The sequence below is a fragment of the Lissotriton vulgaris genome, chromosome 5 (assembly GCF_964263255.1).
Source record: "Lissotriton vulgaris chromosome 5, aLisVul1.2, whole genome shotgun sequence".
Lineage (NCBI taxonomy): Eukaryota > Metazoa > Chordata > Amphibia > Caudata > Salamandridae > Lissotriton > Lissotriton vulgaris.
In genome coordinates, this window is record NC_141693.1 from 456,270,277 (window position 1) to 456,291,760 (window position 21,484).

The 21,484-nt window shown below is 45.1% G+C and overlaps 1 protein-coding gene across 1 annotated transcript in view; it reads left to right on the top strand.

Annotated features, from left to right (window-relative positions):
* DHRS3 (dehydrogenase/reductase 3) overlaps window positions 1–21,484 on the top strand; it is an 84,892-nt gene that overhangs the window by 44,943 nt on the left and 18,465 nt on the right. The window contains exon 2 of the mRNA XM_086921892.1: window positions 20,149–20,292. Coding sequence (XP_086778018.1) covers window positions 20,149–20,292 — 144 coding nt within the window. The remainder of the gene's footprint in view (window positions 1–20,148; window positions 20,293–21,484) is intronic.

Below are 21,484 nucleotides of genomic sequence, written 5' to 3' on the forward strand. Positions count from 1 at the left end.
CATCATGGACGGCTGATGACCTAACTTCTCACTTCAACTCAAGAATGGCAGAGGTCTTAGACCAAGTAGCTCCTCTCAAACTCAAACAACTGAGGAGAACCAAATCAAATCCCTGGTTTAACGTGGAGCTGAATGATGAACGGCGCCACCTCAGACAAACAGAAAGGTCTTGGAGACAAAACCCCTCATCCCTGCACCTAACACATCTTAGATCTGCTCGACGGTCTTACAAAAAACACATCTTCAATGAAAAGGCATCTTTTTTCCGCAGCCAACTAGATCTGGCGAAAAACAGACCAAGAGAACTCTTTAACATTGTTAAAAGCCAAACTAACTGCACTCCCTCTCAAGAAATCGAAGCCACCAATGAGCGATGTGAAGAACTTGCCACCTTCTTCATCAATAAAGTCTCTAAAATTGATCAATCCTTCTTACAAACTGCTAACCCCCCTTCCACCTTAACCTGCCCCCCTTCAACCTCCCTGGACGACTCGGAAAGAGCTCTTAACCAGGACAATCAGACCTACCTTCAGCTCAAAAACAATGCGCATTGGTCCGACTTTGAGCTAATGTCGGTAAACGAGCTCTTCAATATAATTTCCAATCTAAAACCTTCCTCCCACACCATGAACCCCCTCCCTTCCTCAATCATAAAAGAACTCAACCACACTATCTCCCCTTTCTGGACAAAAATCATCAACGCCTCTCTCACCTCAGGCTGTGTCCCAGACTCCCTTCAACTAGGACAAATCACACCCATTCTCAAGAAACCTGGGGCTGACTCTAATGATCTTAACAACCTCAGACCTATCTCTAACCTCCCATTCCTTGCAAAAACATTAGAGAAATGTGTTCTCCTTCAACTCAATAATCACATTAATGAGTTCAACCTCCTTGATGCCTGTAGCACGGAAACAGCTATGCTCAATGTCGCCGACGACATTCACAAGGCCCTAGACGAAGGAGATGCCTGCCTATTAATCCTTTTTGACCTATCTGCGGCATTTGACACAGTAAACCATCCAGCCCTTTTGGAGACCCTGTCGAAACGGCCCGGCATCAATGGCACAGTACTAAAATGGTTTACCTCCTTCCTTCGCCACCGCTCGCAACAAGTTAAAATTAACTCCTGTCTCTCAAAACCAACTAAAGTTACACTTGGGGTCCTGCAAGGCTTGATCCTCTCCCCGCCCCTCTTCAATCTCTTCATGGAGCCCCTCACAATCATATTGAAAAAAGCTGCAGTGAATGACTACCTTTACGCGGACGACACCCACATCTATTTCAGGATCAAGTCTCCCAGCGACATCCAACTCCTCAATACCACCCTGACCGAGATCCAAACTTAGTTCTACGTTAACCACTTAAATCTCAACCCAGACAAAACTGAACGAATCCTGTTCTCTCAAAAAAGTAACCATCGCCCAATCCAAAAGTAGCTCTGGAAGCTGGTTGCCCTAAACTGCCCCCTTACTCTATCCGACTCAGTTAAGTCTCTAGGCATCACCCTTGACAAGAACTTATCAATGGAGGTCCACATCAAAAACTCTGCAAAAAGTACTTTTTTTCTCTAAAACACCTCAAGAAACTGAAACCTTTGCAACCCCATGATTTTTTTTGTCAAATCTGTTTATTAGCATTTTAACATTTCATACGGTTCAGGATACAGCACAAAAGAAACAATCAAGTTATCATGGCATTCCGATCTTGCCGGTTCAACAGTCAATCATTGCAATTCAGTGTAAAGTGAGACCACAAAGTCTCTCTGGCAATGTCTCGTAAACGAAGTAGCTGTGCTCAGGACTGACCAGTGCAGGTGGGGCCCGCTTCGGCTCCCGGAATATTGTTCATGTCCATCTGGTGGTTCAGCCTTGCACGTAGCATAACTATGAGGTGGATCCTTTTAACCTTATATTTCCGCCTAGAAATGACATTATCCTAACAGGTATATAATAAAAGAGAACTTAAACAATAGCGACAAAATGCAGACATCAAATCACACCCATCCTCCTCTCCCCGCCCCTTCCAGGTGCCACCCCCCCGTGCAGATACGTCTGTGGGCTAGTGTGTGTCACAGGCTCGCGCATCTAAAGGCTGGAAGAGTGCATGACGGGCCATACGGACAGGAAAGCAACCCGTGTTTTATTTTGGCCCCAGGCCTTTCGTCTAAGACTGTTCAGTAACCTGATCGCCACCTTCCCCCGGCAACTGCAGGGCCTTAAGCATGCCCTCCCACTGGTCCGCCATGGGTTCCTTTTGTAGCCCCGTTGTTTCCTCCCTCCGTATGGCTATCCATTCCGCCCGGGCCCACGCCTGAAGGGAAGAGACCCATGCTTGCGCAGCTGGCGGCTTGCGCGCTTTCCATCGCCTCGTGAGGAGGCGCTTGGCCACCACCAATCTCAGGTCTAAGAAGCGGGAAGATGTTTTATCTTTGGGCGACCTCTTGAAAGGGTGTAAGATGTACTCTGGCCAGCTAAAGGGGATGATGCGGCCCGTGCACACCCCGAGCATTGTATGTATCCCATTCCAGTAATCCCCCAGCTTAGGGCTGTGCCATAAGAGGTGGATAATTTCTGCATCCAACTCATTGCATCTGGGGCAGGACGTGTCCAAGCGGTGGAAGTACCTATTGATTAGCTCAGGTGTGGGATAGGCTCTATGGACAATGAATAGCTGTATCTGGCGAAAGCGCATGTTGCAGGGTATGCGCACCGGGCTCTTAAGGACTCTCTCCCATTCTTTATCGGACAGCGCCCTATCCAAGTCTCGCTCCCACTTGCCTCGGAGCGGAGCCAAGCTGATCTCTGTGTGGGCTCTTAGCGATGCGGCAAACCAACGGACCAGGTGCCTGCCTCTCCCCATAACATGCAGATATAGCATGGTTAAGTGTTGTTCAGGCTCTGCCGCCATGTCTCCCAATCCAGCCGTCAGCTGTGCTACGAGCGAGCGATGCAGCAGGAACCCCCCTGGGGGACCTTTTCTACCCCATGATGACCTCAAGACAGTAGTCCAATCCCTAGTTCTCTCCAAAATCGACTACGGGAACGCCATCCTTACAGGGACTCCAAAAGCTCACCTAGCCCCTCTAAGAGCAGTGCTGAACATGTCCGCTCGACTCGTATCTGGAGTTGAAAGATTTTAACACATCACTCCAGCCCTCAACTGCCTCAATTTGCTTCCCATGGAAGGGAGATGTATCTATAAATTGGCCGCATCACACACAAAACCCTTCACTCTCCTGCCCCCAACTACTGAAACAACAAAATGATTAGAGCAGGCCAATCCAAAACACTAAGAAGCTCCAACTCACTCCTTCTTATTCCTCCGAAAGTGAAAAGGAAAAAAACCCAATACCGATCATTCTCTGGCAACGCTCCCAGGATATGGAACTCTCTCCCTGGAGTCCTCAGTTGCAACCCCTCCATCTCCTGTTTCAAAAGGGACCTGAAACTCCATCTCCTCAACAAATACTTTCATGACCAACGTCAACTAACCTAGTCTTCTTTATCCAAGTTGTCTCCCCTCTCCCTGGACTTTTAAAGATAGTGGATGACCGGACATACAGCTTGATTCATCAAAGACCCGTTTTGCGAGTCTTTAATAGCGATTCATAAGGAATCGCTATTACAGGCTCGCAAAACGGGATTCATGTAGGAATCGCAAAAAAAAATGCGATTCCTACATATTCCTTATTTGCGATTAGCAAATTGCTAATCGCAAATAAGGAATAACTCCCCATTCATTCCTATGGGCCAAAAGGCCCATAGGAATGAATGGGAAGTATTCCTTATTTGCGATTAGCAATTAGCTAATCGCAAATAAGATAGCGATTTAAAGGGTGCCAGGGGTGTCCAAAGGACACCCTGTAGCACCCCTTAGATGCAAATTTAAACAGGTGTTGCGTACACACATGTCCAAAGGACATGTGTGTGTGCAACATGCAACTTAGAAAAATGCTTTTAAAAGCATTTTTCTAAGTTTTCGCTATTTACCACGAGGTTTGACCTCGCGGTAAATAGCGGCCCGAAATAGCGAATTCGCGATTTGAAAAAGGATGATGAATTGCATTTAAGGAATCTCTAATAGAGATTCCTTAAATGTAATTCCTCGCAAATTTGCGAATTCGCTATTACCGATTTTTGCATTTGGGATGATGAATCCCAAATGCAAAAATTGCGCTCGTAAAGGGCCAGATTCTGAGAATCTGGCCCTTTGCGAGCGCTATTTACCTTCATGAATCTGGCTGTATGTCTTCCTCGCCCTTTCTTTTTGCTTTCTCCCCCCTCCGCTGCACTGCATATTTATTCCCATGCTGTATTTTTGTCTGTAGTTTGCTTCCTTACGGCACGCCTACTATGTAATGTATTGTCCTTCTGCTGTTTTACTGTGTGTATGTAAAGCGCTCTGATACCTACGGGTCAAGCTAGCGCTATATAAACTTTTAAAAATACAACAACAAAAAAATGGAGGTTGTGAATAAAGCAGCCAAGAACATTACTGATCACTTGCGCCACGTGTCATGTGTGCAAACGAGCACCTCTCACTTTGTCACTTCTCGCTGGCTCCCCCTTAGTATGTACTACAGCTGGTTGTACAATGCCTCCTCTGCTGACTCTCTACTAATCGAAGGTGGTCGAACCCCTCAAAGCTCGAGCCAGATGATGGGCTCTGGCTCAGCTTGAGATGCTATTGGAACTTTGAGCCCAAAACAAGCCCTGAGCTTTCATGTGGCTTCTGTCTGCCACTCCCGCTCTACCCTTATGCTCAAAGTTAAAAATAAATCATTACATTTTCAGGTAAAAAGAAGATACAGATAGAATACCCATTCAGTGGCGGTGGCTGCCTTCCTAAAGTGGTAGGTTGGCCGCAGGTGGAGAGGGAGGCGGGTTGGGGAGGGGGGAGGGAGGTATAAAATATAAGTATTAAAAACACTTACCTGTTGCTCCACTGACACCTGCCTCGCTGTTCCTCTTGTTGGCCGACTGCAAGAAAGGGATGGGCCCTCAAGGCACAGGCTCTGCACCCAATCCAGGAGCTGCTCTCACAAGAGAGCAGCGCCAGGATTGGTCTGAGCAGCCTTGTTTGCCGCTCAGAAGGTGCATTGGAGTCTGTGCTGTTTCTCCAGCCCGGCTGTGTAACACAATCAGTTTGGAGAAACATAAGTGCACATGTGTGTTTAACCGGCCTCGGATGGCCAGGACAAACACACGTGCACTTTTGAGGGCATGCTACTCCTCCCTGCCCGGCCTCGTCCTATACTTTTGTATTATCATTTTATTTATTGCATTTTATTTATTGACTGCTGGCACGGGCTGTGGGGTGACACTCCGCCATTGCAGTGGAGTTGCACCTGTACTCATTTTGTAGCTGATTTGCACAAAGTGAAACTAGTAAACCTGAGATAATCCCGGCTTCCCCACATAACCAAACGTTATGATCTTAGTCAAATATATAGTTTCACCAGTACGCATTTTTCTCCATTACCTCTCAATAAACCTATGTGACATATTTATGTAAAAGTTGTGACGTTAAAGAATTGAATTTTTTTACTTTTTAAGAGACTTTATCATATTTTACGTGATATTATTGGCTCACCCTCCTCTATAATTGATGGGCCACCTCTTTAAGATGGTGGCTTTCACCTCTGGGAACTTTCTTACACCCATATGCCTTGTTTTTTAAACGGTATATACAGACCACACCACAGATACTAGTTATTCATATGTCTGACTGTGTTTGTCTTCACAGTTTGCTCCTACACCCTTCCAAGGGCACAGCTACACACAGGGCACAAGTCCTAAAAAAAGAAGTGGGGGACGCTGACGTCACAACAGGAAATTACGTCAGGAAAGGTTGCTTACACCATCAGACCCATTGTCTCACCCCTTAGATGCGATTGCATCAGAGAAGCCAGCGCGTGAGCAGCGTTCTGAATCAGCTCCGATCTCGCCCCAGAGAGGCCAAAGAGTGAATGTGTGGCTCCATTTGCTCCAGTTATCGAGCTCCCGTTAAAATAAGTGGGGGGACATTGTCCACCCTCGTGGTACCCCGACTCGAGCCCTGGCTACACACTTGTTTATTCCAGTTTTACGAAAAGTCTCTGTCATATATGCACGACATACCAAAACTGATACAAATACCATACTACACATGCCCACTTGTTTCCATCTATGCACTAGTGTCTAATGCTAAAGTATCCTATCCCACTTTTTTTGCTACCAATTCACTCTTTGGCAATAAATCATTCAGGGTCTTGTATAGGGCGGCTACCCACCCGTGAGGGTCCCAAGGCGATGGAGGAAGAAGGGCTGCTGGTCGGACTTTGGAAGAGTTACAAAACATGATCAGACAGTGACGTGCTATGTCTCCCCACAATGTTTTTACTTTGCAGCACCTTTTAAATATACGATGCCAAGTCTTAGCCTAAATTAGTTGATCATAAATATTAGGTGTTAGTATTTACCATACCTGGTAACTGCATGCTCGCATGACCTTCTACATTCTTGCGGTGCCTAAAACATGTCTGAATGAACAACTCCCGCTTTCAGCGACGTGGGCTGAGAACCTCTCTGCACTCTGAACCCTCTCTGCACTCTGAGCCCTCTCTGCACTCTGAGCCCTCTCTGCTCTCTGAAACCTCTCTGCACTCTGAGCCCTCTCTGCACTCTGAGCCCTCTCTACACTCTGAGCCCTCTCTACACTCTAAGCCCTCTCTGCACTCTGAGCCCTCTCTGCACTCTGAGCCCTCTCTGCACTCTGAGCCCTCGCTGCACTCTGAGCCCTCTCTGCAGTCTGAAACCTCTCTGTACTCTGAGCCCTCTCAGCACTCTCTGAACCCTCTCTGCTCTCTGAAACCTCTCTGCACTCTGAGCCCTCTCTGCAGTCTGAAACCTCTCTGTACTCTGAACCCTCTCTACACTCTGAGCCCTCTCTGCACATTGAGCCCTCTCTACACTCTGAGCCCTCTCTGCACTCTGAGCCCTCTCTGCACTCTGAGCCCTCGCTGCACTCTGAGCCCTCTCTGCAGTCTGAAACCTCTCTGTACTCTGAGCCCTCTCAGCACTCTCTGAGCCCTCTCTGCTCTCTGAAACCTCTCTGCACTCTGAGCCCTCTCTGCACTCTGAGCCCTCTCTGCAGTCTGAAACCTCTCTGTACTCTGAACCCTCTCTACACTCTGAGCCCTCTCTGCACATTGAGCCCTCTCTACACTCTGAGCCCTCTCTGCACTCTGAGCCCTCTCTACACTCTGAGCCCTCTCTACACTCTGAGCCCTCTCTGCACTCTGAGCCCTCTCTGCAGTCTGAAACCTCTCTGTACTCTGAGCCCTCTCAGCACTCTCTGAGCCCTCTCTGCTCTCTGAAACCTCTCTGCACTCTGAGCCCTCTCTGCACTCTGAGCCCTCTCTGCAGTCTGAAACCTCTCTGTACTCTGAACCCTCTCTACACTCTGAGCCCTCTCTGCACTCTGAGCCCTCTCTACACTCTGAGCCCTCTCTGCACTCTGAGCCCTCTCAGCCCTCTCTGCACTCCGAGCCCTCTCTGCACTCTGAGCCCTCTCTGCACTCTGAGCCCTCTCTGCAGTCTGAAACCTCTCTGTACTCTGAACCCTCTCTACACTCTGAGCCCTCTCTGCACTCTGAGCCCTCTCTACACTCTGAGCCTTCTCTGCACTCTGAGCCCTCTCTGCACTCTGAGCCCTCTCTGCACTCTGAGCCCTCTCTGAGCCCTCTCTACACTCTGAGCCCTCTCTGCACTCTGAGCCCTCTCTGCACTCTGAGCCCTCTCTGCACTCTCTGCACTCTGAGCCCTCTCTGCACTCTGAGCCCTCTCTGCACTCTGAGCCCTCTATGCTCATCAGGAACCATTTCCCACCTGGCCCATATTACCCTCACGCACTCCGTAACCATTCGTCACCTGCTCTAATGTTAAGCCTCGTATCCATACCCGCTCTTTGCTGCCCGGCGCGTTTGCTGACGCACTACCTCAACATCCTGTCCATTTATGCCACACCAGACACACTATCCCAACCATTGCGCTTCCAGGGAATAGCTCGTTAACCAGCTACAAATATCCCTGGGAACCTCGTTGGTGTGTACAGCGCTATATAATAAAACCAACAAAACATACAAGCATTGGTAAATGCATTAGGTTTCGCCTATTTAAGTTACTTTTTGTTGTAAACTGATGCTGCATTTAGCTCCTTCGTAAATAATGGCATTTGAAGCACCTGCACTTGAGTGACGTCCCAGCTGCACGAGTTCAGCTGCGTTCGGGTGCACGAGGGCAGAGGGGCTTCAACATGAAGGCTTGGTTGCAGCGCACTCGCAGGGGACACTGGTTGACTGTCTGGGGCGGGAGAAGGCGGGGCGAGGGGCGTTGTCCCGTGCATCTCATTTACAGCCCAGAGTTCACAGGCAGGTCAGCCAGCTCCTAATGACATCATTACCCTTGTTTACCAGTCGCGGAGGGGAAGTGGCGCTCTGGGCTCGAGGGAACGGGGGAGGGCCGGGTCCACTTAGCATGTCACTTTAGCCTGCAGCTCTGAAGGATCAGATGCCGCCTGGAAACCTCTTATCATCGAGTCTCTTCCGCCTTAAAGTAAATCCGTGACTTCACTTTTTGCAAAGAAGCAGGCGGCACTGTATTTGATTACTGCGTATTCATTTGCTTAGCGTCGACAAAAAAAATGCTGTACAAAGGTCACATCAACTAGTTCGTTAGCCAGGCTGTGGACGGCAGCAGAGCACACGTGTTTGACGAGTGAATCTTTTAAAGGCCGCTGAAAAGTGTAGTCTCCAGATGGGGTGCCGAGCTCCTCGGTCTAGCAGTGGCCGTGGGGCCAGTACTTTATATGGGCAGGTGCATTAAGGTACTGAGTCCCTGCACTTCGTTCATTTGAAAGGGAGAGTACCTGCACTTCTCAGCACTAGCGCAATATTTTTAATGAGTACCAGCACTACTCAGAGGCAAGCGGGTACTCTGGAGTAGTGAGTATCCACACTTTTCTATTTCCATGAAAAGCAATGTGTGGCGCGCGACGCATGTGCAGCTAAACAACGTGTCTTCTAAGTGGTTAATTCTGCTCCTCATACTCTGCCCACACACAGCTCTTAAATGTCAACTCGCATGCATGATCGTGTCACCTTTTCACTCATATTCATCCTTCTGACCGAAAAAATCCCCATAAACTTTAGTATAGGTGACCCGATTTTTCAAACTTATATCACATTTCAAAAATGTTCATGCTCTATATGATTTAGTGGGATCACCCTCTCGAAGGCTGATTTCACATTATTTTTGATTCAAGAGTTTATCAGGCATGCAGTTTAGTTGATAGGCTAGATTTTCATGCATTGTATCTATTAGTTTGAGTCTTTGTACAGTGTGGACTGCATCAAGTCGATGTCAGGAGTGTTTTACAATGTAGAGGGACAATGAGGAGAACCACTTTCTTGAACATATAACAAAGCCATAAGCTAATCACAGTGAACGTATTGAAAGTCAATTGAGCAGACACTACTTGTCATAGACATTTGCCCTAGAGAGCTGGTCTAAGTAGCAAAGCAGTGAAAGTTCAAAGAATATATCGCCAATGTTCAAGGTGGATGTTAAGGTCACATATAGAGATGGAAGATGAGTAAGGCTAGAGTTATGTGGGATGTTAATAGTACTAGGCATGTCAAAGAAGTTAAATGGTGGTAAATGGGCTTTCTTTCTCTACATTGAATGGAACATTTGGACATGCAGCAAGCGGTTAATGGCACTAGAACCCTCTTTTTATAAGACACTGCTGTATGGTTCTTTGTTGTGTGAATATTTAAAAGGTGCAGTGTCACTATCTGACTTTACCACTAAATATGACCTTTTGAACTGACATTTCATACATGAAGAATTCATTTTCTCCCAAGAACATGAGATGATAGCGATGGAAAACAGTCCAGATTAACTACTATGCCAGCAGCTATTCCTTAGCATAGATGTCAATTCACCAAAATGGCAGTGGAAGCAGAAGTGAGATCACATACCCTTGGGCTGATCTCTGATTACATTCCTGAACAACCCACTGTCCCACTCGTAGTTACTAAAGAGCCTCCCGGAGGCTGCTGAAGGTTTAGGGGACGGGCAAGAATGGAAACTAGAAACACTTTCTTATGTAACCCCTCAGACCAGGATGTGGCAAGAGAAGTGTCAGTAGTAAAAAAAAAAGGGAATCAAGGGCTAGTATGTGCTACCCCTGCTATCCTCGCTCCTTAGCATAACCATCTGTGCATTTCCTCTGCCCCTAATTGCTCGAGAACACAAGCAACCACACATATGCTTGCTGGACTCAGCCGTAAAGCCCACATTTTACAAGCAGTTCTGCTTTTTTTTAGGCTATCCTGGTGCTCATGTCGTAACCCACCCAGACTACCATTGGAATAGACTAATTTAACTTGTCGCAAAATTGACTACATCCCCAACATAATCTTTTGTCAGAGTCAGGCTGGCTGGCACTTGGTGGTTCCCAAATTTAGGAATGTTACAGCCAGGACAGACTTTCTCCTCGTGCACCACTGTAATTTGGAACACTGCCTCTCGCTGTCCATTCCCCAGATCAATTTCATAGAGTTGCTAAGACCTGATTTAAAAACATGTAACTGCCTTCGATTGTGAAATGCTTTCCTGTACAATAATGCGCATCCTAAATTATAGCTGGTAGAGAGACACAGCTTTACATTTGGCATAGCGCCAACAAGCCACTAGTGTAAGCTGTTTACTTTAGAGAAGCTGAAAGAATATGAGCCCAATTTAAAAAGCTATTTCCAAACCTAAGTGGACTTGACAGCGAAAATAACATCACGTATCAACGCAAGATCCTTTAAAACGTAAAACCCAAATTACGCCCATAGAGCACCGTTTTTCTGGGAGAGAATCTGCTTATCGCAGTGGATTTGTGGGTATTTGCAAGATGAGCCCGCCAGCAAAAGTTGACGAACACCAAAAACTCCCATTAATAAACCTGTTGCTTATTCTTCCTCACAATAACATTTTTCAGAGATTTACTCGTCCCATGAGCAAGAAGAAATCCGTTTCTTGAAGGAAAGGGAGAGGCAACACCGCAAAAATAGAGAAGGGTATGTGGGAATTTGTTTCTCCACAAAGAAAAATATGTTCACTTTGTAGCGAAAACAAACAAAAAATAGTCACGTAGTGCAAATTAACTGTAGACTCACTGTTCCCATATATGTCATTACTTTTTCAACTTCGTGCGTAAATGGCCACACCCGTTTACTCCTGGAAATCTACACCGTGTAAAGGTTCCAGATACTTTTAAAATTCTAAGAGTTCTGTGAAAGTTATTAATGTATGCAGGCTGCTTAAATTCATGGCATAAGTATCAATAGTGCAGGTGGTGCAGTGCACCAGACCTCCATGTGGTGAAGGTCCCAATGCACCCAAATCGGTCCAGAGCCAGAAGGACCGTTTTCTGTGCATGTCACCCCAGCTAAGCCACTGCTAAGGGTGCATGAATCCAGCACTTGGCACCATCACCCACCTCGGCTCCTACCCCTTGTCCTCGGTGAGGACTATCTGGGTTTAAAGTCGAGTTAAAGAGCCTAGAAGTGACTGAAGTAGCAGTGTTGCTTAATCCCACAAACTAGATCACAAAACTGCAGGAGGGCAGATAAGCGCAAGGAGCTGCTGTTGCCGAGTGCACTCTGCGTGACCCCGTTTTTGGGTTCATCGGAGTGCAATGGCCTGACTCCCACTTGACCTTTCGTTTACCCACCCCGCTCTGCGCTATTCTGAGCGCAGCCCAGCTCTGTGCGCGGCCCCGCCCCTGAGAGCGCATGTGTTCTGAGCATCTGTATAGGAAGGTCACGTCACAGGGGAGTCTGTGGTGAAAGGCATGGATTCTCCGACTCGGATATGATATCGGGGCAGACACAAGTACTAACCACTTTCAAAAGCAAAGCGCCCTACCCATGCAAATAAGTAACTTCAAACATGTGCCAAGGCCTAGGGCCTCAAACCTTGTTGCTTCTGCTTGAGTACCTGAAGTAGCTTAACTCAAAGACCACAGGGGAGGTAGAGGAGCTTAATGAGCACATACCCCCGCCCCCTCCCCCCAAAAAACATGTATTAATGGTAGAAGTGATCAAATAATTTGCTACTTAGAGTCAGTTTATTTGAAAATAATAGCTGGAAACTGAAGAGGTCATAAATATAAATAACATGATTTTTTTTAAAACACATTCACGGATGGTTTTGAGAAAGCATTCCCCCAAAGTCTTTGTGAGAGGCCTACGTGATAGTCAGGTGAACTCTCCTCTACTCCCCCCCCCCCCACCCACCCCCACACACACACATACACACTTGTTAAAGGTGCACAGCAGCTGTGGCGTGCAATACATTTCAATAAACTGCACTGTAATTAGACCTGAAGCACACCCTTTTTCTTTTTCCTTAACTTGCTTAATGTTTCTTTAAAAAAAAAAAAATCCGTTTTGGCGTGAGGCACTCCGATGTGCTCCGTCCCAAACAAGCATCTGACATAATAAGCTCTGTAAGTGGCGCAGGATGTCCGTGTCATGAAGGAGTTGCACAGTCGTATGCACATATGTAAATAATATTCACACGTATTCCATATTTTCACCAAATTCGTCCAAATTTTATTCCAAGGTTTACTCGTTCTTTCACCATCACGTCAAAGACATAAAGTGTTCATGTTTTATGTATCTTGATACTCTGAGAGTGCCCATCCGGGCTTCATCGTAGGCAATAACTTAAAACTTCATAGTTCTAGAACATTCCATTCTACCCAATGCATTTCGGTCCACACGACCTCCTTCGGGGGTGTCTATAATGTTAAAAGCATATTTTAGTGGACGCTACATTTACACGACAATGTTGCAACTAACATTTAGCCCAAGTGTCCCTCCTAATTCATCAGTGGTATAACTAAATTAAATATATTGCCACATAAGCGTGCTCGTCACTACCCCTCCTTCAATCTTTAAACAGCCCGTCGGAACTGCCCCGGTTCACATTACACATAATCTTGATGTGTCCTCCCTGTGAACCTTGCGCTCGAAACCCATTTAAGGAAACAAAAGTGAACAATCAACAAAAGTACAACCTACGTCGATCTAAGTAAACAAGTGCACCTTCATGGCACGGACATCCCGCGCCACTTACAGTGCAATACATTTAGTCACAGAAAAGTTGTTGCAGTTACATAAAACCAGTACGCGCAGTTTGATTTACTACATACAGTCTTGTGAACACTCTTCATATCTTTTAAGAACTCGGCGAGAAGAAGTGTGGTTTACCCCAGTTTCTCATATCAGGAGGTTTGATGTGCCCCCTGTTCTCGCCTCTGGATTTTTTTTTTTTAGTTCAGTAATTTTTATTGAAAATAAGACATATATACAAGGTACAGAGTAAAACACATGGGGAATGGGAAAAATAAGGATAGGAAAAAACGCCCCGGGGGGGGGGGGGGGGGGGGAGATTGGGGGGCGGGGGGGAAGCCATGCAAACACTGTCTCTATTGGCCTGTGCCTGTAAGTTCATAGTCCATGTTCCACGCTGGCTTCATCTTCTTCTCGTAATCCTTTAGGCTTCTCCCACATCCCTTGCGCGCTGTCTGATTATCTTCCTACCCCCCTGGTGGCGCGAAGAGAAGAAGAGAAAGGAGAGGTGTAGAGATATAGAGAGTGCAGAGAGCAATTATGTCGCTGAGTAGGTGATGCAAGTGGATTGTGAGTGTTGCCTAGTCTGGACATTCAGGGAGGCTTATGGGAGGACAGGTAGTTGTCTAGCGACATCCACATCTCGCTTTTTTTTCCGGAGTTCGGTAGGCTGTTGGTTGTTATGGTGTCGGCTGCGCGTAGGAAAGTGACCCAGTTGAACCAGGCTTTAAAAGTTGCCTTTGCTGTGTCTTTCCAGTTGGTCAACACCATCTTGACCGCCGCTGTGAGCAGGAGGTCAATCAGGTCCCTGTCATTCCCAGATGTTATTGATGGGTCTATGTACCCCAGTACTAGATAGTGAAAGTCCAGTGCTAGTGTCTGTATATATCATGACTACCGTTTGGGGACTTTTGAGGTTGTGGATTCCTCCCCTTGACACAGGAACTAGTTGGCACCCAACATAATATAAGTGCTTACTAAATGAAGTTCCGACTATAGGTAGTATATTCCATTGATCACTATGAATATTATTTCAGACCATAAAGAAGAATAGCTTAACAGTTGGCTGATTTCCTGCTTTAAATTGCCTTGTAATATATCTCGTGGGTTAATGCACCTGCAGCTGATATCTTAAATCAGCACATTTTTGGCTTTGTAAATAACTACGTAGAGTGCTTAACTAACGCAGAAACACTCCAGCTATCAACTATCTGCTACGCAGCCCTTCTTTCCAACTTATCATGGCGAAGTATGGACAGATAAGAGGAGCAAATAACAAACCCTTAGCCTGGGCCCTGGCAAGGAAAATAGTACCCTTCCCGTCCATCCCCCTTCCCATGTGCTCTCTCTGCACCGTTTGGGGCATTATTTTCAGTCCAGTGCCACCTTCAAATCATTGATGGGCAGCATGGACAACCGACTTTGGTAGTAGTAATCACATACACCATACCAATGGCTCTTATTGACTACAATATGTGAATTGATACAAACAAACAGTTAACTGGTCGTACGAAAGGAAAGCTAGGAACAAGCCACACAGCATATTTCAACATTTCTGAATTATTGAACAAACATCATGTGTTTGTTTTTGACAGTGGGCGGCCAATCTCGATCTACCCAGAAGAGAATAAGTATTTCCGGCTTCCGGATGCATGTCAGTTTTCTACAATCCCTCAAGTTCCGCCTGATAACGGTCATGCAGCGTTTTAGGCACGAGCCATGCCTCTGCGCATGCGCTCTGTCGCCAGGGTCGCCTGGGCAGAAGCGCTGGGCAGGACGCTTGCAGGAGCAGCCCTACCTCAGCAGGGGTTATTCGTATCACTAGGTTGCTGCCCCTGCCAATTTTCTGGTCACTACATTTTTCAAAAGAGCAGCGTGTGAGCCGCAGAAGGTGACGGGAGACAGGGGTTTGGATGGGTTCCAGACGGTCAGAGTGCTCAACTCATCGCCTCGGAGTAACAAACAGGCTTGTTATCAATGACAGGATTTTTTAGAAGTGAACGTACCACACAGTCAATATTGGCGGTACGTGTGTACTCCTTACACATAAGATTTTGTGCACGTGCCCACGTCCTTATAGCTGTGTTTATTGTGATTTTTTTCAGGAGCCACGTGTCAACGCGCACCCTTCTTCAGATTGCCAGGGGCAACTGGCCTGCCAGGAGATTAACTGATTTCCAATATAGTTATAATAGTTATATAGTGCATGCGCTGATATGCACAAAGTAATATCCTATTTATTTCCAGAGTTAGGTGTGGCTAGGAACTGGACCAATAAATGGCTTCGTACACTCAGTGTATCATGTATAGTTTAAGCCAGGCTGTTCTTTAGTGTGCACTAGTTACAAGCTAAGGTATTTAACAATAAGCAGAACTCGAGGGCCTAAATTAGGCCACTGCAATGGAATCACAATCACTTGGCATTATGAATAACCCCCCAGCATTTTCTTTTTTAAAACAATTTCTGAATGGAATTTATGGTGCACAAAAAACTTGTTTTTCTTGCCAGATGTCATTGAATTTTAGCATGGAAGGCTGACTGAGGCGCAAAAATAAATACTTCAGAAAAATCTCTACACTTAAATTCAGTTTTGGTAAAGCACAGGCGATTTATTCAAGAGACAAGCCAGGAGTTGGCTCTCTCTAGAAATGGGTGTGTTCTTAAGAATCTGCAAAGCTCTCCAGGCTGGTGAGCTGTCTGCTGGCTTCTCCTGGGGGGGCTGCCTGGCCTGCAGATCTGTCAGCCGGTGATGAATGGCCCTGTCTGGCTCGACTGTTTCTGCTGCTGCTGTTCCTGGTTTGACTGAAAGATTGAGTTACAAGGACTTGTGTGTAATGGAGCTTCTGTCCCCATTGTACGGCTTCTTTCAACACTTAACTCCCCTAAGGGCAGGAGCTCGGAGGTCTTCAAAGAGTAGTGTGCTGCGGTGGGTGAGTGGGTGGAGTATGGGGAAGGTCAGGCAAGGGTGACTGCAGGCTGCTGGATTTACCCAGTTTTACTATCTGCAGTATGTGATAACCTTTATGGCATACACCACACTGTGGTTAGAAATGTCCCGGATCTTGAGACTGACTCTCAAAACTCTCTCAATGATATGTGAGAGCCCAAAATCTCTCAAATGCAATTCAAGATTTGTATCTGTGTTTGCACGTGGTTGCCACAATAACTCTTTTTTTTTAGGCCTGACACTTGTTTTTCATCGTCATACTTTGACCCGAGGCAAAACGGGTAAAGATGTAAAATCGAACACGCAGGAGGAAGTAAACGATAGGGAAACAGTGGCAAAAGAAGAAAGCATGGATCAGAATGAGAAGACAAGTGAGATAAGGAGACAGGAAGTGTAGGGTAGTGGAAGTCTTGTCTGCCAAGCAACACTGGCAGGGGGCTTTCAAAAAATCTTTGGGCCCTTTGCTAGCATATATATGTATATATATTTTCACATATGAAGCACTGCTTAAATGACCAGTTATCCTTAGTTCTCCTAGAACTGCTCACATCTACTCCCCTGTTATCCCTAGCACTGTACTTGTGATTTGAAATCTCACATTCTCTCTCTTATCGGTCCATTACAGTTTGGGACTAGAGGCAGGGAAGTTTTGGTCAGGGATGTACACAGTTGTCCCTTCTAGTCTTGCTGCACCAGGACTAATCAGTGGCCCATTCAGACAAAGCCAGCCTTTGGGCGTTAGGCATTTCTGCATCTGAGATACTGGAATCTCATAGTCCTTTACCCAGTTTTGCCAGGTCGGGGAGCGTGGGTGGGGACCGTTGTTTCACTTTTTCCCCCTGGCTGTGATATTTGGCTTATTGTAGCATATCCAGTCTCGCCTCGTTCCATATGTATGTGTGTAGTAACCGTGTCAATATCTAGTTGTTTTCCTCCAGGTCGGTACATCTCTAGGACGGACTCAGCACATCACAGTGGCAAGCCTGGTCAGCCATACTTCTGAAGACTCGCTGTTTAGTTTGTTATTCCTTTGATGTTTTGCTATAGTTGCTGCCATAGCCTTCAGATTGTACCGGAGCACTCAGAAATCGGAGGGGGGGAGGGGGGTCTCTATGCTTGTACAGACTTCTGGCACTATGACCCCACCTTGAAGAAAATTTACCAGACGAGTAACAACAGATAACTTGTATCTTCAAATGTAGCCTAATAGCAAGCATAAGTCATCAGTGCTTCACCTGTACTGTTGCTTGTGTCAGATTTACTGTGCTGCAGAAGGTAAAAGATGACATGTGAGAAAGTAAATCACAGAAGAATGTTTTTTATTGATTTAATGAAAGATTTAATAAAATCTCAAAATAGACACAAAAAGAAAATACTGCACACAAAAAAACTGATAGAAAATAGAGTAATTGCAGCAGCTGCATTGAGCAAAAGGGAAAAGTACAACACAGAACCTTTAAAAAGCATATCTTAATACGTCTTTATAGAAGTTTGTTCGACCACAAACTTTGGTACAGTTTTAGTGGCAGAATACTACAGTGGCCAAAGCAGAGAGGGTATGCGTGAAGCCTACGTGTAGGAAGCAGTGGTTTGTCTTGTCATGAAACCTGGCAGTTGCTCAACTGGTCAGCCCTCCTCTCTGTTACAAGCCACACAAGCAGACGACTGAAACAAGGACAGTAGAAGGCTCTACATGCCATGGATGCGTCGGTAAATAGATCACTCGAGTGACACCCTTACCTTTAGCCACTTTATCCAAGTCAACTTCCGGATACAGAGATGTGAGAACCTTCACATGTATAGTTTGGCACTTGTCTAGGATGGCCTGAGTTCAAGTTGGCATGTTTCCATCCTTGGTGTGGGCAATGTTGCAAAACCTGGCTAGCATGTGTTGTGGCACTTGGCAGATCCGATGACGGCTGAAAGGGCACCTAGAAAAATAAATGCACCACGTGGGCCAATGCTTCGGATCACACACAGGCAAATAAATATAGGTGACTTGGAAGAGTCACCTGGGTGTGTGTGTTAGCTTCTTCTTTCTATCTGGGGTGTGTCTGGCAAAAAAGATCTAGGCCCTGCATGCACAACGAGGGGGAAGGGTGATATCTTACAAAAACCAAACCCAGCACCTTTACGATTGGGTATATCATGCACATGCACTCCACCGGTCGCGGGAACGCGCTTCATTCAAGGGTCCTGCACACATGAAGGCTGCTGTGCGTCCCATCCTATATTTTGCAGATTATGCTGGTATTTTGGATTTTGCTGTTTCCTTTACATTGAGGCACAAGCATTTTATGATGCAGGCTGTGCATAGTCCTATGCAGGTATAGTTTTAGGCACGATATTGTGTTGGTATTCACTATTCACCTGAATACGAGTAAAATGAATGGCAGGCCTTAGAGAGTCAGACGCTTTAAGGTTACACGAGGAGGTGTTTGTTGAACTGTGGCTTGTCTTCATATCAGGCTCCTTAGAGAAGCTGTTTGTTCAGGAAAGGCCTGGCACTCTCAAACTTGCAAAATGTATTCAGCGCTTGTAAGGTCATCCTGACATGACAGGTTTGCAAAGGTAATCTCCGTTTGTAAATGTAATCTCTGTTTAACGTACGAGAGACAGAATTGTATCCACACACTTTTTGAACCTCCAAGATATTTGGTTCAATAAAGCATATCCTTTTTTTAAAATAAAAATCAAAAAAGTTATTTATTTTGCGCTTTGCAATATTTCAAAAGTGCTATGGGCCCACCTCCTGCCCCAAAAGATTACAAAGTCAAGTCTAGTTTAAAGGGAAACGTGTGAATTTCTTGAATCAATGTCAGGAGCTGAGAAAAGGATAGAATCCGACTGTCTTGTTAACTTACTTTTATTACAGTATAACTGAAGTGTGTGTTTGTGTATATGTGTGAGTGCACGCACACTTTTGTGCATGTGCTTTCTTGCAGGTGGCAACTGGGAATATATGTGGCAGAGGTTCTAAGTTACTGCCGGTTCACCTGGACGATTTAGGTTCTAATCCAGGCCCTGGCTATTGACACATCTGCATTTTATCTTGGTAAATCAGTCCTCTCCTCATGCCTTCACCTGTGAACTTTATGTAGCTATGTGGAATGGAAAAATATTACACAGTACAATGTGTTATTGTGTATTGGCCCAGGTACATGCTCCGACATCGCATTTCTAGAGCCAGTCTTGAGTCGGAGCGCAGTTGTCACATTTATTCACATAGAGCCTCCTCCAGAGACCATAATGTTCTCTCAAAATCTGATCCTTGGAGCTAGGCTTCTGTTGTGTCAAGTACCAACACATGACTGCAGCCCTGCTGCCTAACTGCTATTGGGACACACTGAAACCGCACTGACACAAACAAGAGAAAAACAAGCATTGACAAAGCTGATAGATATGTCTGGCATTGACTGTTGCCTTTTGGCTTTATCAACGTTTGGCGATTTTTTTCATGTTGTTTTGGAGCTATATTGTTGAAGGAGCTCCCAGGCCCTCACTAAAATAATAAACGTTGACTAAAAGCAAAAATACTGCATGCTGTAGTGGGTGGAAGACAAATGTGAATGACACAGCAATAAACCAATTAATGAAGAAGGCTGACTGAAAGTTTCTGTAAATTAGCATGCTATATGATGGTATGTAATTTTACTAAAATCAAATGTATTGGCTAATTCCAGACCTAATGCAAAAAGATTGAGAGGCCTAAGGTGATCTGTGGGTGTTTGTTTTGTGATATTCAGAATCACAGTTATTGCTGTATGTTTACTCGTAAGTTTTTCTATTCTATATTTTATTTAAAGAACAATGCTTGGAGGCTTAAGTGATAAAATTAAAAACAATATTGTGCAGGTTCTAAATGAGAAATGTGCTAATTTGTGCAAGCACGCAACTGCCTCATTGGCTTCTAAGTGGCAACTTGGTGCTCAGCTTCTTTACAATTTTGTACCTTCATGCAACAAGAAACCTTACCCCTTGTACACTTGCGCTGACTGTGTCACACCATTGCTTTCATTACGGCAGATTATTTTATGGGGTCGGACAGAGAAGTGTCTGAAAGAAACCTGTGAGGAGGTGAAGATGATGGGCACAGAATGTCACTACTTCATTTGCGATGTGGGCAACCGAGAGGAGGTTTACAGACAGGCGAAGGCTGTTCGGGAGAAGGTTAGTATATGCACCAGACTCAATCCATTTATAGTAAAAGTATGAACACTGGGGGTAATAGCGAAGGTTCTAACCAGATCTTAACTCAATTGGCTGCTCTAAAGAGAGCAAGAATAGAAAGACAAAGAGTTTGCCTAACATTTGAATTACTGTAACTTCAATAAGTCAATAAATGTATATCTAAAATCTTTGGTAATAGTTTATTGGCCCCAAATTGTTTCCCAACCCTGGAGGGTGCTTTGAATCCATCTATTTAATCAATCCTTTTGTGAATATAGAAAAATCAATCCTAATATGAACACGTGAAACCAGTAGAAGGATTTCTGTCAAACAGTTATCTTGATCTAAAATCCATCCAGACATAACATATAAAGTTCTCCCTCCATGTTAAAAAAATGATCACTACTCCGAGGCATGTATTAAAGCCTTAAGAAAGGTGCAAACTAACTTGATACCAGGCATTGTTTTGAACTGCAGCCAATAAAAGTCATAGAAGAAAGACACAATTTGACCCAACAATCAGAAACATAGGGGAAACCTTTCCAATGCTTGGAAACAGCACATATTCTTTTTCAAAAGTGGGCTCCAAATAACTCTCCATACTTGCTAATGCGACCACCCATGAAATAAGAAAAAAAATGCAAGCTGCTATGCTCGTTGTTTAATTCAATAATCAAGGACTTATTAAATATCGACTAAAATACTTATGTCAATTACCCGTGAAAATGATTGGATGTCAGAATATCAATAAGAAAAATATTTTTGACATAGACATTGTGGACTTGTATCGTTTAGAAAAAAATATTGCTCCATTGAGTGTAGGATTTGTATTAACTACAAAGGTGGAATATGTAGTACACAATATTTTTGTCAGACAATATTTAGACCACAATATTCTATTGCCAGACTCTATAAAAAGTGAAATAATATTTAAGACACAGATCCTCTTCTGCTGGTCGTCCTGTATTGCAGGTGTGGAATCCATGCATTATATACAAAGTCTCATCATAAATCAACAAAACCTGTAAGAATAGGATACTCAGGGGCATATTTACTATCCCCTACCGCCACGGGGACGTCATTCGATTTTTACGACGTTCCTGTGGCGATGGAGGCTTCGCCTTATTTACAAGGCAGGCTTAATGCTCCCTTGTAAATAAGGCCCTGTCACACTATGCTTAGCATGAAAAGG